General features: G+C 41.5%; 1 protein-coding gene across 4 annotated transcripts in view; it reads right to left on the bottom strand.

Moving 5' to 3' along the window:
• St6gal1 (ST6 beta-galactoside alpha-2,6-sialyltransferase 1) overlaps positions 1-17330 on the bottom strand; it is a 125027-nt gene that overhangs the window by 35294 nt on the left and 72403 nt on the right. Inside the window, exons 1-3 of one of the 4 annotated variants that reach the window (XM_087186725.1) lie at positions 13963-13994; positions 5343-5478; positions 1033-1679 (exon numbers count right to left, since the gene is read on the bottom strand). In XM_087186725.1, coding sequence (XP_087042851.1) covers positions 1033-1636 — 604 coding nt within the window. In that variant the 5' untranslated portion in view covers positions 1637-1679; positions 5343-5478; positions 13963-13994. Of the gene's footprint in view, positions 1-1032; positions 1680-5342; positions 5479-10053; positions 10128-13550; positions 13807-13962; positions 13995-17330 lie in introns of those variants that run through there. The other 3 variants (XM_087186726.1, XM_087186724.1, XM_004834812.4) reach the window with 3 other exon arrangements.

Genomic DNA, 17330 nt, shown 5'->3' on the forward strand with positions numbered 1-17330 from the left:
TCACCTTGGTAGCTCTTATTAGTAAGGATTGCTCATCTGGGGAGTTAGAAAATGTGATCTCACCACTTTTCCTTCTGCTATAGAGAATCCAGTTCACATCTACATTTCTTTGAGAGCATGTGCTTGGTTTCAGACCATTTTTCCTGGCAGTCATAAGAAGGAAATAAAAAAGGAGACATATGACCTCACCTGCTCCAATACCTCCATCCTGACAGAAGAGCAAGACTCCCTGTGCTCTGCTTTCTTTACTGCCAGATTCATTTCACAATAATGGAAAATGTATTTCTCTCAATACAAGAGAACTAAAGGCCCTTAAGCAAATCAGTGGCTCTTGGTTGGATTAGTTTACCAACACACATAGACTACCTTTATTAGCTGCGAAAGGACTTTCAGAAAAACAAAATTGATCTATTTTTCCCAGTATCTAAAATCTTATTTGGGTCACAGATTCCTCTGAGAATCAACTACAGTGTGTGGATTCTCCCCTGGAAAAAGGCACAGTTTATACACCTAATCCACAGATATTTTTGCTGGCAATTTTAAGGACTCATTAACCCCCTGAAATTAGCCCACAACCCCTAAGTTAAGAATTCCTGCTCTAATTAATTTTTTTCAAGGGAAAAAAAATGAAAATTATGCAGGTAATTGAGGCCAGAAAAGTCCCTTTTGTACCAACTAAAATAACAGAATATCAGAACCTGAAAGTGAAGTCGAAATCTATGCTTCAAATATTTTCAAAAGTCAAGTGTACTTTTTTGCTTCTTGGTAGTGGTAGAACTTTCTTTTTCAAATAAACACTCTGCAGAACACCAATATTTGAAACAGATAAAAATAAGCTAAGTTAATTGATAAAGATGCTGGGGTCCTGGATTCCCATCCTTTCAACTATCTCCTCAGCATATCTGATTCTGAGAAAGAAATTGGAAAACACTGCTCTGCACCAGCTCCACTGGTCCACCATGCCACACTTGGACCCCTGACTGCAGGGCCATCAACACCTCCAGTCGCTTCCTGGGAGCGGTGACAACGTACCTATTTCTTGGCCCAGTTGTGAGGACTTCAGAGATCCCGCTGATGAGACAACAGCACACCTGTGCCACGGCCCAGCCTTGGTCCTAATGTTCTCCCTGGGCAGGTAACCCTCCCATTCAGAGGTATTGAAGGGAAAATCTGTGGCTTCCACCATGGATACGTTTACATGGGCCCGGAGGTGGCAGCGCAGAGCCTCTGCACTGAACTTGACGCCTGGCCCCGGCCCCTTATAGGATACTTTATACTTGTTCATGCGAAGATAATTCTTCCGGATACTTTGCAGCCTGGGGACAAGGTTTTTGGATGAGCTGTCTTTGTTCCACACCTGGAAGGTGGGCTGCAGTTTGGCCTTGGATGGGACCCTGGGACTGAGGGTCTGGGTGAGCCGGTGGGGGAGCTGGGTACTGCTTGATGACATAGACCGGGAACCAGACCCCATGGACAGTTTTTTAAGGCTCTTGAGCACCTGGAATTCCTTGGTTTGCACTTTAAGGGAGCCATAGTAACTCCCTTTCTTTCTTTCCTTCCACACACAGATGACTGCAAACAGGAGAAAGACCAGGATACAGTAGCTGAATTTTTTCTTCAGGTTGGTGTGAAACATAATGAAAGCTGAGTGTAGCTCTGTTTTAAGCAGGGAAACAAATCTGCAAAAAGCAAGACAAGAGGGAAAAGTGATGTAAAGAACATTCAAATATGGCATACAGTGGGGCAACGGGCTGAGCAATTAATTTAAAGTGAGGAGATTTGAAATTCAGCCCTGGTCTACCTCCTACCAACTATGCAGCCTTGAGTAACTCTCAGAAAAATTCAGCCTTCATTCATGCTAAGAATTCCCTCGGACATTCCCTTCTTCCATCCTGAGCACCAAACACTTTCTGTTTCTTTCCGCCATTATTTTTGTATTCTGAATCTTAGTTTCTGGTTGTCTTCATCTAGCTCCCTCAAGAAGTTCCACTCTGAGCCCATGAGGTCAGGAGCCATATCTGACTCTTCATGCAGCTTCTAGAGCCTTGAACTCTCTGAGAAATGAAGGCACGCAGGCTTGGAAAACTAGGATGAAAAGGAAGAATGGGCTGGCCTGTCTACATCACAGAACCCAGACTCTCCAATCCTCAATCATTCAGAATAGTCAAAGAAAGGCCTCTGGTCATGGATGCTGCCCCGACTTATAATGCAATCCCCCAGGAGCAGTGACACCCAACTCCTGCATGACAATAAGACCAAGCTGGGCTTCTCAACATAACATTCAGTTTTGTGCTGTGCACTGCAAGAAAAGCACCCTTAAGATAGGAAGCAAGCTCATCTCGTGACAGAGACCAGGAAATCTTGGTAAGAGAGCAGCAGTGGCCAATTAAAGAAATGAAAAAAATAATTTATTAAGTACTCTAGGCGATGTTACTTTTATTTAATTTCCTGGCATAACCAGGGTCACTGTAATGCATGGCTCCAGGAAGCACCGTACACATCACAGGCTAATATGAAGGGTATCTCCTGAGCTGTGCAGATAGGCTCTGACCACCCCATCCATGAAGGTCTTATGATCTCCACTTTAGCATATGAGCAACCAGAAGCTCTGGGAGGCTAAAGGAGACATGCCCGAGATGACAGAGCTAAGGACTTGGCTGCCCTGAGATTCAGATCTTTGTGCACTTGATTCCACAATCCAAGGCCTTTCTATTCTATAGCACCATGAAAGTGCTGGGAAATGGACTGCATTAGCAAATAGAGCCTGAACAACGGTCCCCCTTATATCTGGGTAAAAACCTACTTTGTTCTCTCAGAATTTATTGTGTAACCAAATGAAAGACAGAAGTACTTTGAACTCAAACAAGATCTGTGTCTTTTGAAAAACATTCAGTTCTTTCCTCAATCACTGGATTTATTTATGTTAATGAGTCAAAGCAATACGCCCTGGGTTTTTACCCACCCACTAGGAGTCTGAAGGCCTTTCCCATGAAGCCTGCTTCTAAGGATTTGGCAAATAAGATAACAGAAGTACTGGACTGCACATTCATGAAACCTGAGTTCTCATCCCCATTCTTGGTGACCATAGGCAAGTGAATATCTCTGCCAAAGTCTCTGTGGAGGGATTGTCCCTGCCTAGCTCAGTCATGGAGTATGGAGAAGACCGAGCAAGAGGCTATGTCTATGGAATTGGTACTAGGCAAGCACAAAGCCAGGGTAGGTGCTCTGAACAGAGATGGGAGAGCAGTCCCCCCAAACAAAAGAGCCATGTGGGAGGCGATGTGGGCCAGGGAAGGTGGCAGAGTGGAGCACAGGCCACGACCCACCGGCCTGAGCAGGAGGCTGTCCATCCAAAGCTCTTCAATTAACAGACACCAAGATCACTCTTGGAATCCAAGGGCAGCACCAACCAAAGCCGTATTTCCTCCTGTTCCAGAACTTAGGAACCAGTGTCTCGGAGGAAGATGGGTTCCTAGCTTGGGTGGGTAGAATTTTGGAAGTAACAAAATGTACTTAGAGAAAGATAAATTCTGACATGAGATCATGAAGCAGGAAATGGAGGTCTTGTGACATCATCAGGAAACTGAAGAATTAAATTCCCACAGAATGGGGAAAACAACTAATTACAGGACCACATGACTCAAGAAGAACCTGATAAAGAGCAGCACGTGAGGAGGCCCTGCTGCATGATAGGCACTTCAGCTACAATATCTCATTGAATCACTGGAGGACTGAGTGATATTTTAGAAAAGGATGAAAAAGCCTTATGAGGGTTACAGGGTTTCCCCAAGGTCAACAGATTATCAATGCTAGAAACAAAATCTTAACCCAGTATGTGTGACTCTAGACGTTCATGGTTTTTGCACTAAAGAGAGAATCTGTGATTAGGAGCAGTGAAGATTTGGTGTTGGCCATCAGGACTCTGAAATCAGGTGCGGAGAGACAACTCAAACTGTCAGACCATGAAAGAAAAACCACCTTCATCATGAGCAGTGCACCAGCCATCAGGGTGGGCACTGCTTACCAGTCTGGGAGCCTTTCACATTAGTTAGTATATATAAGACCCCAAATAACCTTTCAGAGCACATTTTATGAGCTCCATTTGTAACTGAAAAAAGTTGAGATTTGGGACATACAAGGAATTTTCAAAGTTGCACAACTTATTTGGAAATGGTAGACTTTGAACTTGACTTTTCCACATAGGCGGGAAAGGAGACAACAGGGAGGGGCCTAATTCCCTGTCTCAGGAGCTGGAGCGAGTGATGGATTTTCCTGGATTCCCAGGAACAAAGAGTTCCCACACACATCCAGGCCCAAGCACAGTCCTGCAGCTCTCAGAAGGCCTGAGCCTTGGGGATCTGTGCCAGTCACAGCCTGGGAGTGAACATCTGAACCTGACACCAGGGCTCTTGTGGTCTCCATCACAACCTTTGTGTGAGGCTCCACATCTGGCAGCTGGATGGAGTCTCAGGTTGTCTCAGGTTGCAGGCATGGGGAGCTTTGAGACCCTCTCTCACCTCTCAAGAGGTTCTAACAAGACAGAGAAAGGAAGAGGCTTCATCTAAACAGCCCACCACTGGGGCAAAGAATAGCAAACTTGTCTCCACAAATCCTTTGAATTTTCTTATCACACTGGCAGATTTTCTTAAGCCTCCTGCCATCTGCACTACTGCATTCTCTGCCCTTGACCTTCAGTGAAGGTCACCTGCATTTCATCGCTATCCCTGAACCCTGCTGCTGCAACCAGTGCTTTTTAATGCTTGCTTTTCAGGCCAACTCTGCTGCTAGAGAGGAAGACTTCTCCTGGCATCATGTATGAACTACAGGACCCAGCAGACTTCCTCAAGCAGAATGGATGCTCAAAAAAGAATTATTGAATCGATGTGACTGTATCAGTTAGTCTTTACCATACCATGAGTCTTCTAGAAGAATACAGTAACAGCTCATCATCAACCACAGAGACCAAGCCTATGCTGGACCAGCAGGGAGAAAACCTCTGTCAGAGTAAGGAATGCTGTCTTGATCTAGACATCCAGGCATGTTCGGTATCAAATGCAGTACTTGGCACATAGTAGGTGCTCATAAAAGACCAAGTGAATGATAGACTAACTCAAATCCTACTTATAGCTTATAGAAATGGGCAAGCCATCTACCCACCCATCCCCTCACTCTCCTCCCGGCCCAAAAGAGAATAAAGATAATAAAGAGAAGAATAAAGAGAATGAAGGAAGGAAAACCAGCAGAGCTGCAATCAGGTACTGAGATGCTGAGACTCCTTGCCAGCTCCATTTCTATTGGGGCATGAACCCCTTTGCTAGCCCACACCCGGATGTATTCCTTACCTGCTTCTGGCTAATCCCCCTGGGGCTGCAGGCCTCCCAGATCCTCAGGAACCAGCACTACTCTCCATGGACGGGAGGTTTGCTTTATTGTGTCTGGAGGCCAAGGCCCATTTTTCTCAGGGTGATTAAAAAACATCTGCAAAGGCAAAAAAAAAAAGTAAGAGCAGTTTCTAGCAGAGTGGGTTAAACATTAACGACACTTATGGGGCTCTCGGCCCAAAGGCTCAGAAAAGAGTGAAGAGCTTATTATACATGCAATGATGTGGCTCATCACACTGAGTGCCCAGTGACCAGGGTAGAAACCCTAGAAATAGACCCACGAGAGATAGGAGTGTCCTAGAAAAATCAAGTGGGGACCCCAACCCACCTGGGCAGAAGGGGTGACTGATCTCTGCTTAGGAATAAGCAGCAAGTAGTCTCAAAATGAACTCAAGATTTTCAAAAAATTATTTCCAAAAGATATTTAGTGATACATGAAAGTTCAATCAGCATGTTTTTAACTGAAAAGATAGGCTCCAAAACTAAGAATATTATCCAAATTCAAACATAATTTTAAAAATATACATGTATGTGTAAAAGAGAAAGTAGTGCAAAAAGCACATCCAAAATGGTAGACTATTTCCATTTTTTATAATTTTATGTATATCACAAACTTTCTAAACTGTGCATCTATTACTCTTTGAGATAAAAATATGTAAAGATATAATTCTAAAAATCTTAAAAATATATTTGTCAGCTCTTTTTGATGCAATATAAAAAAATAGCAAAGGGAAAGTTTAACAGATTCAACTGCAAGGAAATTCCAATTTCTACACCATGAAAAATACTATAACTGCAATAAAAAAGGAAAACAAGAGTCAAAGTACCCAACAGGGTTAATACAGTAAAAGCCTCTCAAAATAAAGACGCAGTTAACACAAAGGGCAAATCACAAAATAAAAAGGATAATTAACAAGCATATGACATTATGGTTAGTTTTGAGAAGACCTCAAAGGAGGTTCTAGTTTATACTAGATACTAGTTTACCAAATTTATATTGGTCAGTATTCTTCAAAATGTTCATACTCATAGCTGGACAGATGATAATGAAATCTGTAAACATTTGAAGGAGAACTGCAAATTAGTTTAACCTTTCTAGAAAGTATTTGAGTAATGGAACTAAGAGCTTGCATCTATTGACCAGGTTACCGTACATCTAGGAAATCAGATTGCAAAAATAATTCAACAGAAAAATAAGATTATATATTTCAGCTTTTTCATGCATAAAATGATTCCCTACCTTACATAGTTGTGCTGAAGATTGACAGAGACTGAGATAAGAATGTGAATTCTATAAAGCAATATACGTGTTTTAAAAAGAAAGTTTTTTAAATTTAAGCTAATGGTAAAAATCTGTGAACAACTAAACTTCTAGCAACAGCTAAAGTATGGTACATCAACCTGAAAGAGTATAAACAATTGTGTGTGAACTGATGTAGTCATGGAGAAGAAAATATTTAATATATTACAATGAAGAAAGCAAAATAGTTATCTGTGTATACATTGTTGCAACTAAAAGTTAGCTGTGCCCAAGTAACTAGAAAAAATAAAATGAAAGATTAGTTTTCACCATATCACTTTGACCTCACCGTCCTTCTTATGTTAGCTGAATAAACAGGGCAGGCTATTGGGGACAATAAAGAAAATACATTTCAACTCTGTGTATCAACTTGATGCACAAAATCGGGCCAACTTGAAGGCTGTCCTAGGAGATTCAACATTAAGAAGAAGCAATATTAATATAACCGCATGAGCCAGGAGAAAATCTTCCTTTAAAGATGAGGTTCAGGTTGGGAGAACTTCAGGTTTTCACGGCCAAGTGCCCAGTATGTGGGCCCTGGGCAGGACTGACAGGTCAGAAGCAAGATGGGTCCTTTGTCAAAAAATTCAGTGCTCTCCTTAACAATTTAGAATAGAACTGGTGTTGGGGGCAAGCTCCCAGGAGAATCAAGAAATGATTCTGAGAGCTCTCGTTCCATGGCATGTTTCCTCTATGGCATCGGGGTTTGTACAGGCATTTGTATTATTAATTGATTGCTGTCTGTCTCCTTCCACCAGTATTTTAAGTTCTGTAAGTAGGAACCTTGTCAGCCTTCTTCACTAATGTCACCCGTGAATGTCTCCAGATACTGGAGCACATAACAGGTGCTCAGTAAGGTTCTGCTGTATGAAGCAGCTCTTTTCAGAGCTCTGCTTATTTCAGGCATCATTGATGGAAGAGGCTCTTTTTTAGCTCCCTAGAGAGAAGTCATATGACCCCTGGATGACACCGCTTGCCTGTGGATGATGATTCGCTCCCATCTCCACATGCTGGGATGACAGACTTCCATTTGAGTTCTACCCACAGACATCAGAAGAGTACATCAACCCAAGCTCTTTCTTTCTCGTGTCAACTGCACCTGCTCAGAAAGACTTGCCCTCTAAGAAGATAAAAATCACAACCACACTTGATTTCCAAAAAATCAGCTGGTTAAAATAAACATGGTGCAACTGTCTACTAGATCTATTATAGGTAATGAGAGCCTCCCAAAAATTGGTACTGCTGCTGGAAAAAGCAGCACTCATGACCTTGAGCCAGCTACAGAAGTGATGATAGAACCCTCAACCCTAGTAGACAAACTAGCAATCACGATGACAGCTACCATGCTATGTGCTCATACCAATTATAGCTTAGGGGTAAGAGTACAAGCTTTGGCATGATACAAAATCAACACACAAAAATCAATAGAGCTCCATACACCAATAATGAACCTATAAGAAAGGAATTAGGAAAACAATACCTAACATTCACAGTAGCTTCAAGAAAATTTAAATACTGTTCATAGGAATTAGCCTAACAAAGGAAGTGAAAGACCTCTGTAATGAAAGCTATAGTACTCTAAAAAAGATTAAAGAGAACATCAGAAAATGGAAACATATCCCCTGCTCCTGGATAGGCAGAACCAATATTGTCAAAATGGTCACACTATCAAAACTGATGTATAGATTTAATGCTGTCTCAATCAAAATACCAACATCGTTCCTGACAGAACTAGAAGAAACAATACTAAAATTCATGTGGACTCAGAAGAGACCCAGAATAGCAAAAATAATTCTGGGTAACAAGAGCAAAGCAGGAGGCACTAAATTCCTGGAATTCAAGTTATATTTAAAAAACTACAGTGATTAAAAACAGCATGGTACTGGCACAGAAACACAAATGAGGACCAATAAGCAGAAGAGAAGCTGCAGAAACAGAAACCCCAGGCACATTCCGTCATCTGATCTTTGAAAAGGAGACCAAAAACATATGCTAGAGGAAAGATATCCTCTTCAGCGAATGATGCTGGAAAAACTGGTCACAAAAATCCAGAACATTGAATCCAGACCAATAGCACTTAAACATGCACTGAAACATAATCAATATGGATCAAGGATCTAAATATTAAAAAAGAAACACTGAATGGTGAGATACATAAAATTCTTGAAGATACAGGTATAGTCAAGGACTTTCTGAGTAGAACCCCAATTGCACAAGGAATAATATCAAGAATCAACAAAAAAGATTATACCAAATTGAAAAGATTCAGCAAGCACAGCAAAGAAAGTAGAGTGAAGAGACAACCTACAAAATGGGAAAAAAATTTGCCAGCTATCCCTCAGACAGAGGACTAATATCACAATACATGAAAACTCAACAAACTAGACCCCCAAAATAAAAGATTCAATTAAAAAACGGGCAACCGAAATGAACAGACGCTTCTCAGAAGAAGCACAAATGGCCTATAAATTCAGGAAAAAGTGTTCAACATCTCTGGCCATCAGAGAAATGCAAATTTAAAAAAACACTGAGCTTCTATCTTAAATCTAGAAAGAATGGCTATCATCAATAACTCAAATAATAACAGGTGCTGATGAGGATGCAGGAAGAAAAGAATCCTTCAGCATGGTTAGTGGGAGTGTAAACTTGTACAACCATAGTGGAAATCAATACAGAAATTCCTTAAAAAACTAAAAATAGAAATTCCACTTGACCATATTCTCCTTCTACGTCCTGTCCCAAAGAGTTAAGATATTGTGTTACAGTGATACAATATGTGCACACCCATGTTTACAGCTGCACAACTCACAATAGCTAAATCTTGGAAGCAGCCTATGTGTCCATCAACAGATGAGAAGATAAAGAAAATGCGATTTTTATACACAATGGAGTACTACTCTGCCAGAAAGATAAATTTGAGTCATTTGTAGGAAAATGGATGCACCTTGAGACAATAATGTCTTAACAATAATGTTAAGTATAACATTAAGTATAACATTATTGATTAATAAATTAATAACACTGATTAATAAGTCAGACACACAAGCTTAAATATCACTACCTCAAGCTACATTACCCACATTTATGACCATATGTCTTGTTTTCTTAGATGAACTGGCTGTGTCCAATCTTGCAATGACCAACACTTATCCACTAGATCCTATACATTCTTCTCTTATGGATCCTATACATTCTTCTTACTTATGGGAACTGTTTCATGAAATCTCCCCCTTTTTCCATCTGCATCATAGGTATCTCTTTCTCAAAGGTCATTTCTACCAGAAAACTAAAAACAAAACACCTCTCATGATTCAGGCACCTTCCTCATCAGCCTCAGCATCGCTAACAATGAGACACCGACATCGTCTGTACCTTCTGATACGAGGCAACACGAAGCAGACAGCACCACCGAGGAGAAATCTTGCCTCAGATGGACATACTCAAGTCTTCACACCCAATTCCAGTTTTTAGGAAACACAAAAGAAAGAAGAACAAATAAGATGACACAATAGGGAAGTTATCAGACAAATTCAGAAAATAGGACTTTCTAGAGGACAATCAATTGGCTTCATGAACAAATCAAGGGGCATGAAAAACAAATAGTTTAAACGACATAACAATAGCATGAGATACAGACCTTGCTTGAACCTTAATTGGAACAAAACATTTTTGGAGATAAAGAGAATTGAATATACACTGGGTGTTATACAATATAATTAATCATAGTTAATTTCATTACGTATAATAATAGTACTATGGTTATGTAAAAAAAAAATTGTAAGACATGAAATTTACTTTAGAACACTTTAGCCAAATAATAGATAAAGCAAATACCAAAAGTATAATGTGGTTTTTCAGAGGTATTTATGTACAGCTATGTAAGGAACAAGAGTAACTTACAAACTATTTTCTTCTCAACCAAAGACAATGTTTAGGAGTGGAGACAGTTTAAAAGAGCTTGAAGAAAAAAGTTCAAACAAACAACTAACTTCTGTTTTATTGAAGGCATTAACTGAAAAATATCTGACGTTACCAAAGTTTACATATGAAGACACTGTATGAGTTCTAAATAACATATCTCTGATCCTTCCCCTAAATCTCTTAACCTCATTTACCTTCTAGCTCCAGCCTTATTGGTCTAAACTCAAACTCTCTGCAAGAAAACTCTTCGAAAGACTGTCCCTAGTCACTGTTCCCAATTCTCATCTTCTGATTCCCACTTAAACTCACTCCAGCCGGGCCTTCCCTGTCTCAGGCCGTCAGTGCTTGGCCTTCGTGTCATTCACCCACCAGCAGCATCTTACGTAGTTGGTCACTTCTTCCTCCTTGATACGTGCTCTTCACTTGGCTCCCAAAACCTGTGCTTCTGGTTTTCCTCCATGTTACTGGTCACTCCTCACTAGTCTCTGTGCTTAGTTCATCCTCGTCTTCCCCATAGCTGTGCACTGAAATACCCAAGGTTCTTCACTGTAATTTATCTGCATCGCTTTTCAACTTATCCTCTCTGGTGGTGCAGAGAGGATAAGTTGAACTTCTCTATCCAGCCTGCAGTTTGCACTCAATACACATTCATTGAAGTGCCCTAAAATGAGTTCAGAAAGCAGCCTCTATCCATCAGTTCCTAGAGAAAGGGAAGGATGGAGAAAAGAAATGAGGGAGGGAAGTGGGTGGCAATGGGAGAGCTGGAATAAAATACTGTGCTTGCTTTGCTAGTACTTAGTCTCTTATCTGTCAGCTTAAAGAGAAGGCAACATTGCAAAGAACAATGCTTCTCAGACTTCGCACATCAGAATTATTAAAATTACTTGGTAAAATGTAGGTTTCTGAATTCTGTCTCAATTATTCTGATCCAAGTAGTCCAGGGTAGACTGAGCAATCATCACTGAACAGGACTCCCAGGGGACTGTGACAGGAGTGCTGAGGCTACATGCACCAAGCTCTGAGAAACCATAGCTTAGGACAGTGCTACTCCAAGTGAGATCTGCATGTGCATGCCAATGTGAGAAAAGTTTTCAAGTTCCAGGGTGAGAAAAGTTCAGAAATGGAATGTAAACAACTTCTATACTAATTTACTAGAGTATTTTTATGCCTTTGAACCTAATACTAACTTTTAGACAGGGTTTGCATTTTGAACACCCTTTTTCTATACTCCATTTTATTACATTTTGCAAAACAATGCATGAGAAATTGGAGAGAACTCAAGTTTCTTACCACCAATACTCTGAGAGACCGTGGTTTTGCAAAAAAAAAAAAAAAACAAAAAAAACACACTGGGGCTTTCAGCTCAAAACCCACATGCAAATCCTGGTTTTTCTACCTATTGCCTTAATGATCTTAAGCCAATTAATCACCTTCTATAATCAACACCTGTAAGAGAAAATAGCAATAAGTAAAAGTTTGCCGCTATAAGACGTGGTGGTAATTTAATGGCAAATTTTATCACTTTATTCAAACTAATAATTACTGAGCATTTACCATTCACTAAAGCTCCTGAATTGTGGTAAAGCTCTCTTAATTCCTTCAGTGACAGCAGTGGCTAAGACTGTGTGGTCAGACTCATCCTTCTGAGTCCCCAAAGATATTTGCTCAGGTTATTGGGCTCCAATGTCCCAGCTCCTAGTCACTAAGTTCTATCTTGAGACTATAATATTAAATGAAATAAGACAGACATGGAAAGTTAAATATTGCATGACTTCTTTTATACAAAAAAACCTAAAACACAAATAAATAAAAGGGTAAAATAAAGAAGAGATGGTAGAAACCAAGAAGAGTAGGCTTGTTGGAGACGGGGAAAGGGATGGGGCTGGGGAGGAAGAAGGAGGTGGGAAAATTTCTGAAAGAACTTCGCAAAGACATCACATTACAGTGACACATGCACACCCGTGTTTATAGCAACACAATTCATAACAGCTAAATCTTGGAAGCAGCCTCTATGTCCATCAACAGATGAATGGATAAGGAAAACATGGTATGTACACAATAGAGGACCACTCTGCCATAAAGAAAGATAAACCTGAGTCATTTATAGGACAATAAACACATCTTGAAGCCAGAACGTCAAATGAAATAAACCAGAACACACAAGCTTAAATATGTCATGGTTTCTCTTATATGAGAAACCCAAAGTATCAATAGAGAGCAAAATAAAAGATAGATAATAGAAAGTAAGGAGATAGATCTTTCTTAAAGGAGAAGGGAATCAAGAAATTGAGGGAGGGAAGGAGAGGGGATGAAAGAAAGCAATTAAGATACGTTATGCACAAGTACCAACTGCACACAGGGAATATAAACATTAAGTACTGCAAACATATACTCATAAAAAATAAATGATCAAATGATACCATATATACACACATACCAGTCCCCTAAAATGAATTCCTTAAGATGAGGAAAGGAGCCGGGGGGAAGAAAAGGAAAGACAGAGTGCGAAAAGGATCAAAAATTATTGGGCCGGGGATTTAGCTCAGTGGCATGGTGCCTGCCTGGAAAGCACAAGGTCCTAAGTTCCATCCCCAGTATAAAAAAAAAAATGATCAAGATATGCTGTCTACTCGTACCAAGTCCCCAAAGCGAATGCAAACATACACTTGTAAAACAAAATCTGATGTTACTATTTTACTCTAAAGGGCACCAAAGATCAGAAACATGACAAACAACAGGAAGCGATTTGCAGCTGGTGAATCTGAGAGACGAGTTTAAGAAGGCATGAGAAGTTTAGTCTGAGAAGCTGCTGTGGGTAAATGTCTACCTGAGTTCTCGCCCAACTGAAGGGTAGAGGGGTGGGAAAGGTCCTCCCCACCAGATCAAAGTTCTACGATTCCTGCCGGACCTAGCTGTTCCAGACTCAGGGCACCAATGGGGTCTCTTACCGGAGACTGGATCTTTTCCTAACCCAGCAGGTGCTGATGAAGAAGGTAAGGAAGTCTTCAGAAACACTTCAGTGCATCGCCAGAGGTTTTTCAAGAAAGCAGAGAACAGAACTTGAAGGGGGGGGGGGGTTGCTGTGTCCTCACCACCTATAGGCAGTGGCTCCTGACCTCAGCCCACCACCTCGAGCACATAAAGCAAAAAGAAAGTTTCCAGCTATTTGCTTCTGTCTTCAACCTTGTGCCCCACAGACAAACAAATGCATGTTTCCAGAAATATTTGCATTTTTATTTGACAAGGGCCTGACCAAAAAGTAGCTCCTTTATGCCCAACTAGCTTGCCTTCTATACAATTCCCATTCCCCAACACAGGCAGCAGAAGTGCCAGCCCCAGCAGGATCTCCCCCAGTCTTACCTCACTAAATACCAATCTCCACTCCACTTCATAAATCAAAAATAAGCAGAGGAGGAAGGAGCCTATAAAGGGTTGGAAAAAAAAAAATCCCTCCCAAGCAATGTGACTACATCTCCTTCCCCCACTGCACTATGCTACATCACATCCCCACACTACAAAGAAAAATCAGAAAAAAAGAAACTAGACCAGCCTCCACCTCAGAAAGAAGAACTATTCGACTTCCTCCTGATCGCCTGTTTTTTCCTGGAGCACTTCAAAACAAATGTCAGATTTCATATTAGTCCCCTTCCACTAGTTCTTTTCAATAGGGGTTCCATGAGATAATTGAGCCCTAATGCCCTAAGATACTCATTGCATGGAATTAGCTTACTCCCCTGAATCTAGGTATTAGCTATGTACTATCCTTGGGAGAACTGAAGACACAGGCCCTCAAATAATTTTGTGCAGTGTTTAATTCTCCAGATTCTTCCACAGACTATATCAGTGTATACACAACCATTATCTATGACCACAAGGCAAGTAACACCTAATATCCAATCTGCTCACAAATTTTTGCCAACCCTCTTAAGTACATCATTTACTTTCCATTGCTCAAATGAGGGCCTAAACAAGTTTGGCACAGTTTGGAAGACAAGCCATCTTCAACTCTCTTTTCATCTCCAACAATTCCCCACTCCATTATTTCTTTTCTCTTTCATTGAGGTAACAATGTCATGTGTCCTCTGGAATGTCCCAGGCTCTGCATCTGGCTGATGACTTCCTTATAGCAGTGTTTAACCTACTCCTCTCCTCTGAGTCCTGCAAGCTGAGTGTTAGATTTCCAGGCTGGTTGAGATTCAGTGATTTCAGGTTCAATGGCTCTCCTAGTTTTTCTTTTAAAATATCTAAACAGATCTAAGGCCAATAGTGTAAGGGCTTTGGGAGAAGGAGAAATGAATAGGGAGGACTGAGCCCTTCTACTTTTCAGTGATCCCAAAGCCCACAGGAAAACATACACCATACTCATAATAGGTTCATTCATCCAGCAAATGCTCATTGTCTTCTGTGAGCCAGACTGGAGACAAGGGAGGGGGGAAACGAGGCAGAAATCCCTAACCCCCCAGCACTTGTCCTCTAGTGAGGAGACAAAGAGTCAACATACATGTGTACATGGGGCTTAGGAAGGGAATAACTGCTATACAGAAGATGACAAGTAGGGCAGAAGAATGGAGGCAGAAAGCATGGGGTGGGGTGGGGTGGGGTGGGGCAGGTATGGAGATTTAAATTGGATAGTCAGAGAAAGCCGCACTGAGAAGGAATAGGAGGAAAGAATGGAGGGCGGTGGGGAAGGGTCAGGCAGCTCTCTGAGGGGAGAGGGTTCCAAGTGGAGGGAACAGTAAAGTTCCTAGGCAGGGGGGCCTGGCCTGCATCCAACCCAGCACTAAGGCCTGGAGCACAGTGGGCCAGGAGAGTAGTGGGAGAGATGTTATTAAGAGCCAAATCACCTAGGGCTTTAGATGGGTATAAAAGTTTGGGTTTCCCTCTGAATAAGAGTTGGCTGCCAAATGTGTGAAAAGGATCATCCGGCTGCTGCTGTGATCCTAAGCAGGTTGGGGGAGCTTTCAAGAGGCTTTTCAATAATCCAGGCGAGACGAACTCAGAGTCCTGTTTACTGAGCTCTGACCCGGTGCTAGCATTCTGTGTTACCATATTATACCGACGATCACCCTGGGAGCTGGGGTATTGGCATCCTTTTCTGTAAGTGAAGAAACTGAAGCTCAGGAAGTTCAAGTCATTTCCCCAAATGTCACCATAAGTGATCAGACTGGAGTGTTAAGATTATTCTCACTCCCCGACTGGTTGTGCTGTCTAGCGAGTCCCCTACTCGGGCCCCTCAGGGGGCTACCTCGTCACCGACAGCTGCTGGCCACCATTTTGATCTTCTGGTGGCACCTCTTCTTCCACCCTGGTCTTCAGCCTCACCATTACCTGGACCTCGGCACCCAAGCCTTCTGCTCCTGAAGACACTGACACAGAGGGCTCTCTCCCTAGCCAGACGGCCTCCCAGCAGCAGTCCGTGGTCCTGGCCCCAGAAACTCTCTGACTCTGAAGTCTTAACTTGTGCCCCTGAGCTGCCACTAGATCCTGTAAGGACTCCTTTTTTCCATCTTCTCATGTCAGGCACTTGCCAAACACTTGCTTCCTCCACCAGACGGGAAGGATAGTTTCCAGCAGTTGCACCTGCACATAAACCCCTACGTCTGGGAGGGATCACTTTACTAGGTATCAGCTATAAAAGGTGAGCAAAAATATTGTTTGTCACCTCTGAGTCAAGGGGATTAAGAAGTGAGTTTGCAGTCCAATTAACATTACTCTGCCTGGTTTGTTGTAGTAACCAGCATTACACTAATACGGGTACACAGCGGAGCCCTCCTGAACATTTATTTCCACTGGTCTGAGAACATCAACTGAATTCTCAGCTATAGATTTTTCATCTTTCTTCATCCCAACATTTCACTAGCACTGTGAAATAACAAATGCTCCTTTTAACTTAAAGCCAATGGTTCCTAAATTCTTCCAAACCAAGTACCTCTTGTATTTTGCTTCCCTCTGACGTGATTCCCAGATTTTAAATGATGTTGTTGAGTAAGAACTTCACTTCTCATATATTATCAGGTGAACTAAGATACTGCTGCCAATAAGAGGTCAGATCACAATGAGACTGTCATTACCAAATGTGTCGTTAAGCTCAGCATGATACACAGGAACTTGATTTCCTTGGCTGTGCAGATCTACTGCAGTAAATGAGTCTCTAGAGTCCATGGGCAAGAAATTTGGTTTGCACTGCTTACCCTATTTTAATCATAACTTCTGATCCCAGCAATAAACACAATTCTTGTTCAGCATACCTCCAGAAAAAAACAAGTTCTATTGGTGGCTGGATACAGGTGAGTGCTTAGAAAAACTACCCTTAACAGCCCCCAACTAAGCAAAATTAAGTCATTCTAAGCTTATCAAGAAGAATCTGGCTTGAAGTGCTTAGCAATCAAGAGAACAGCAATGCAAAACCAGAGTTTTACCGATTGCCAGATGAGATTCAAGCCTCCCTTCCCAGGTCAGCACTCGGTAAATGCATAGTAACAGCTATATCTGAAAGATGCCTTCCCTTAAAAGAGACAGCAGAGCTGTTACAAGCAGGTAGGGTAATTTCACTGCCCAGATTCTCATGTTCTGAATCACGAAGGAGGTCCAACTGGCCATGAAGGAAAAGAGAAAGATTTCCACTGAAATACCGAAGACTAAGAAATTTCTCTCAAATCCTGCTAACAATATCTTATGACCCAAGTATCTCTCCTGGAACAGCAGGTTAACTGTGTCTTCAGTGAGAA

The sequence above is a fragment of the Heterocephalus glaber genome, unplaced genomic scaffold (genome assembly GCF_053883595.1).
Source record: "Heterocephalus glaber isolate CG9 unplaced genomic scaffold, H.glaber_assembly_v1.0 deba00001504, whole genome shotgun sequence".
NCBI lineage: Eukaryota > Metazoa > Chordata > Mammalia > Rodentia > Bathyergidae > Heterocephalus > Heterocephalus glaber.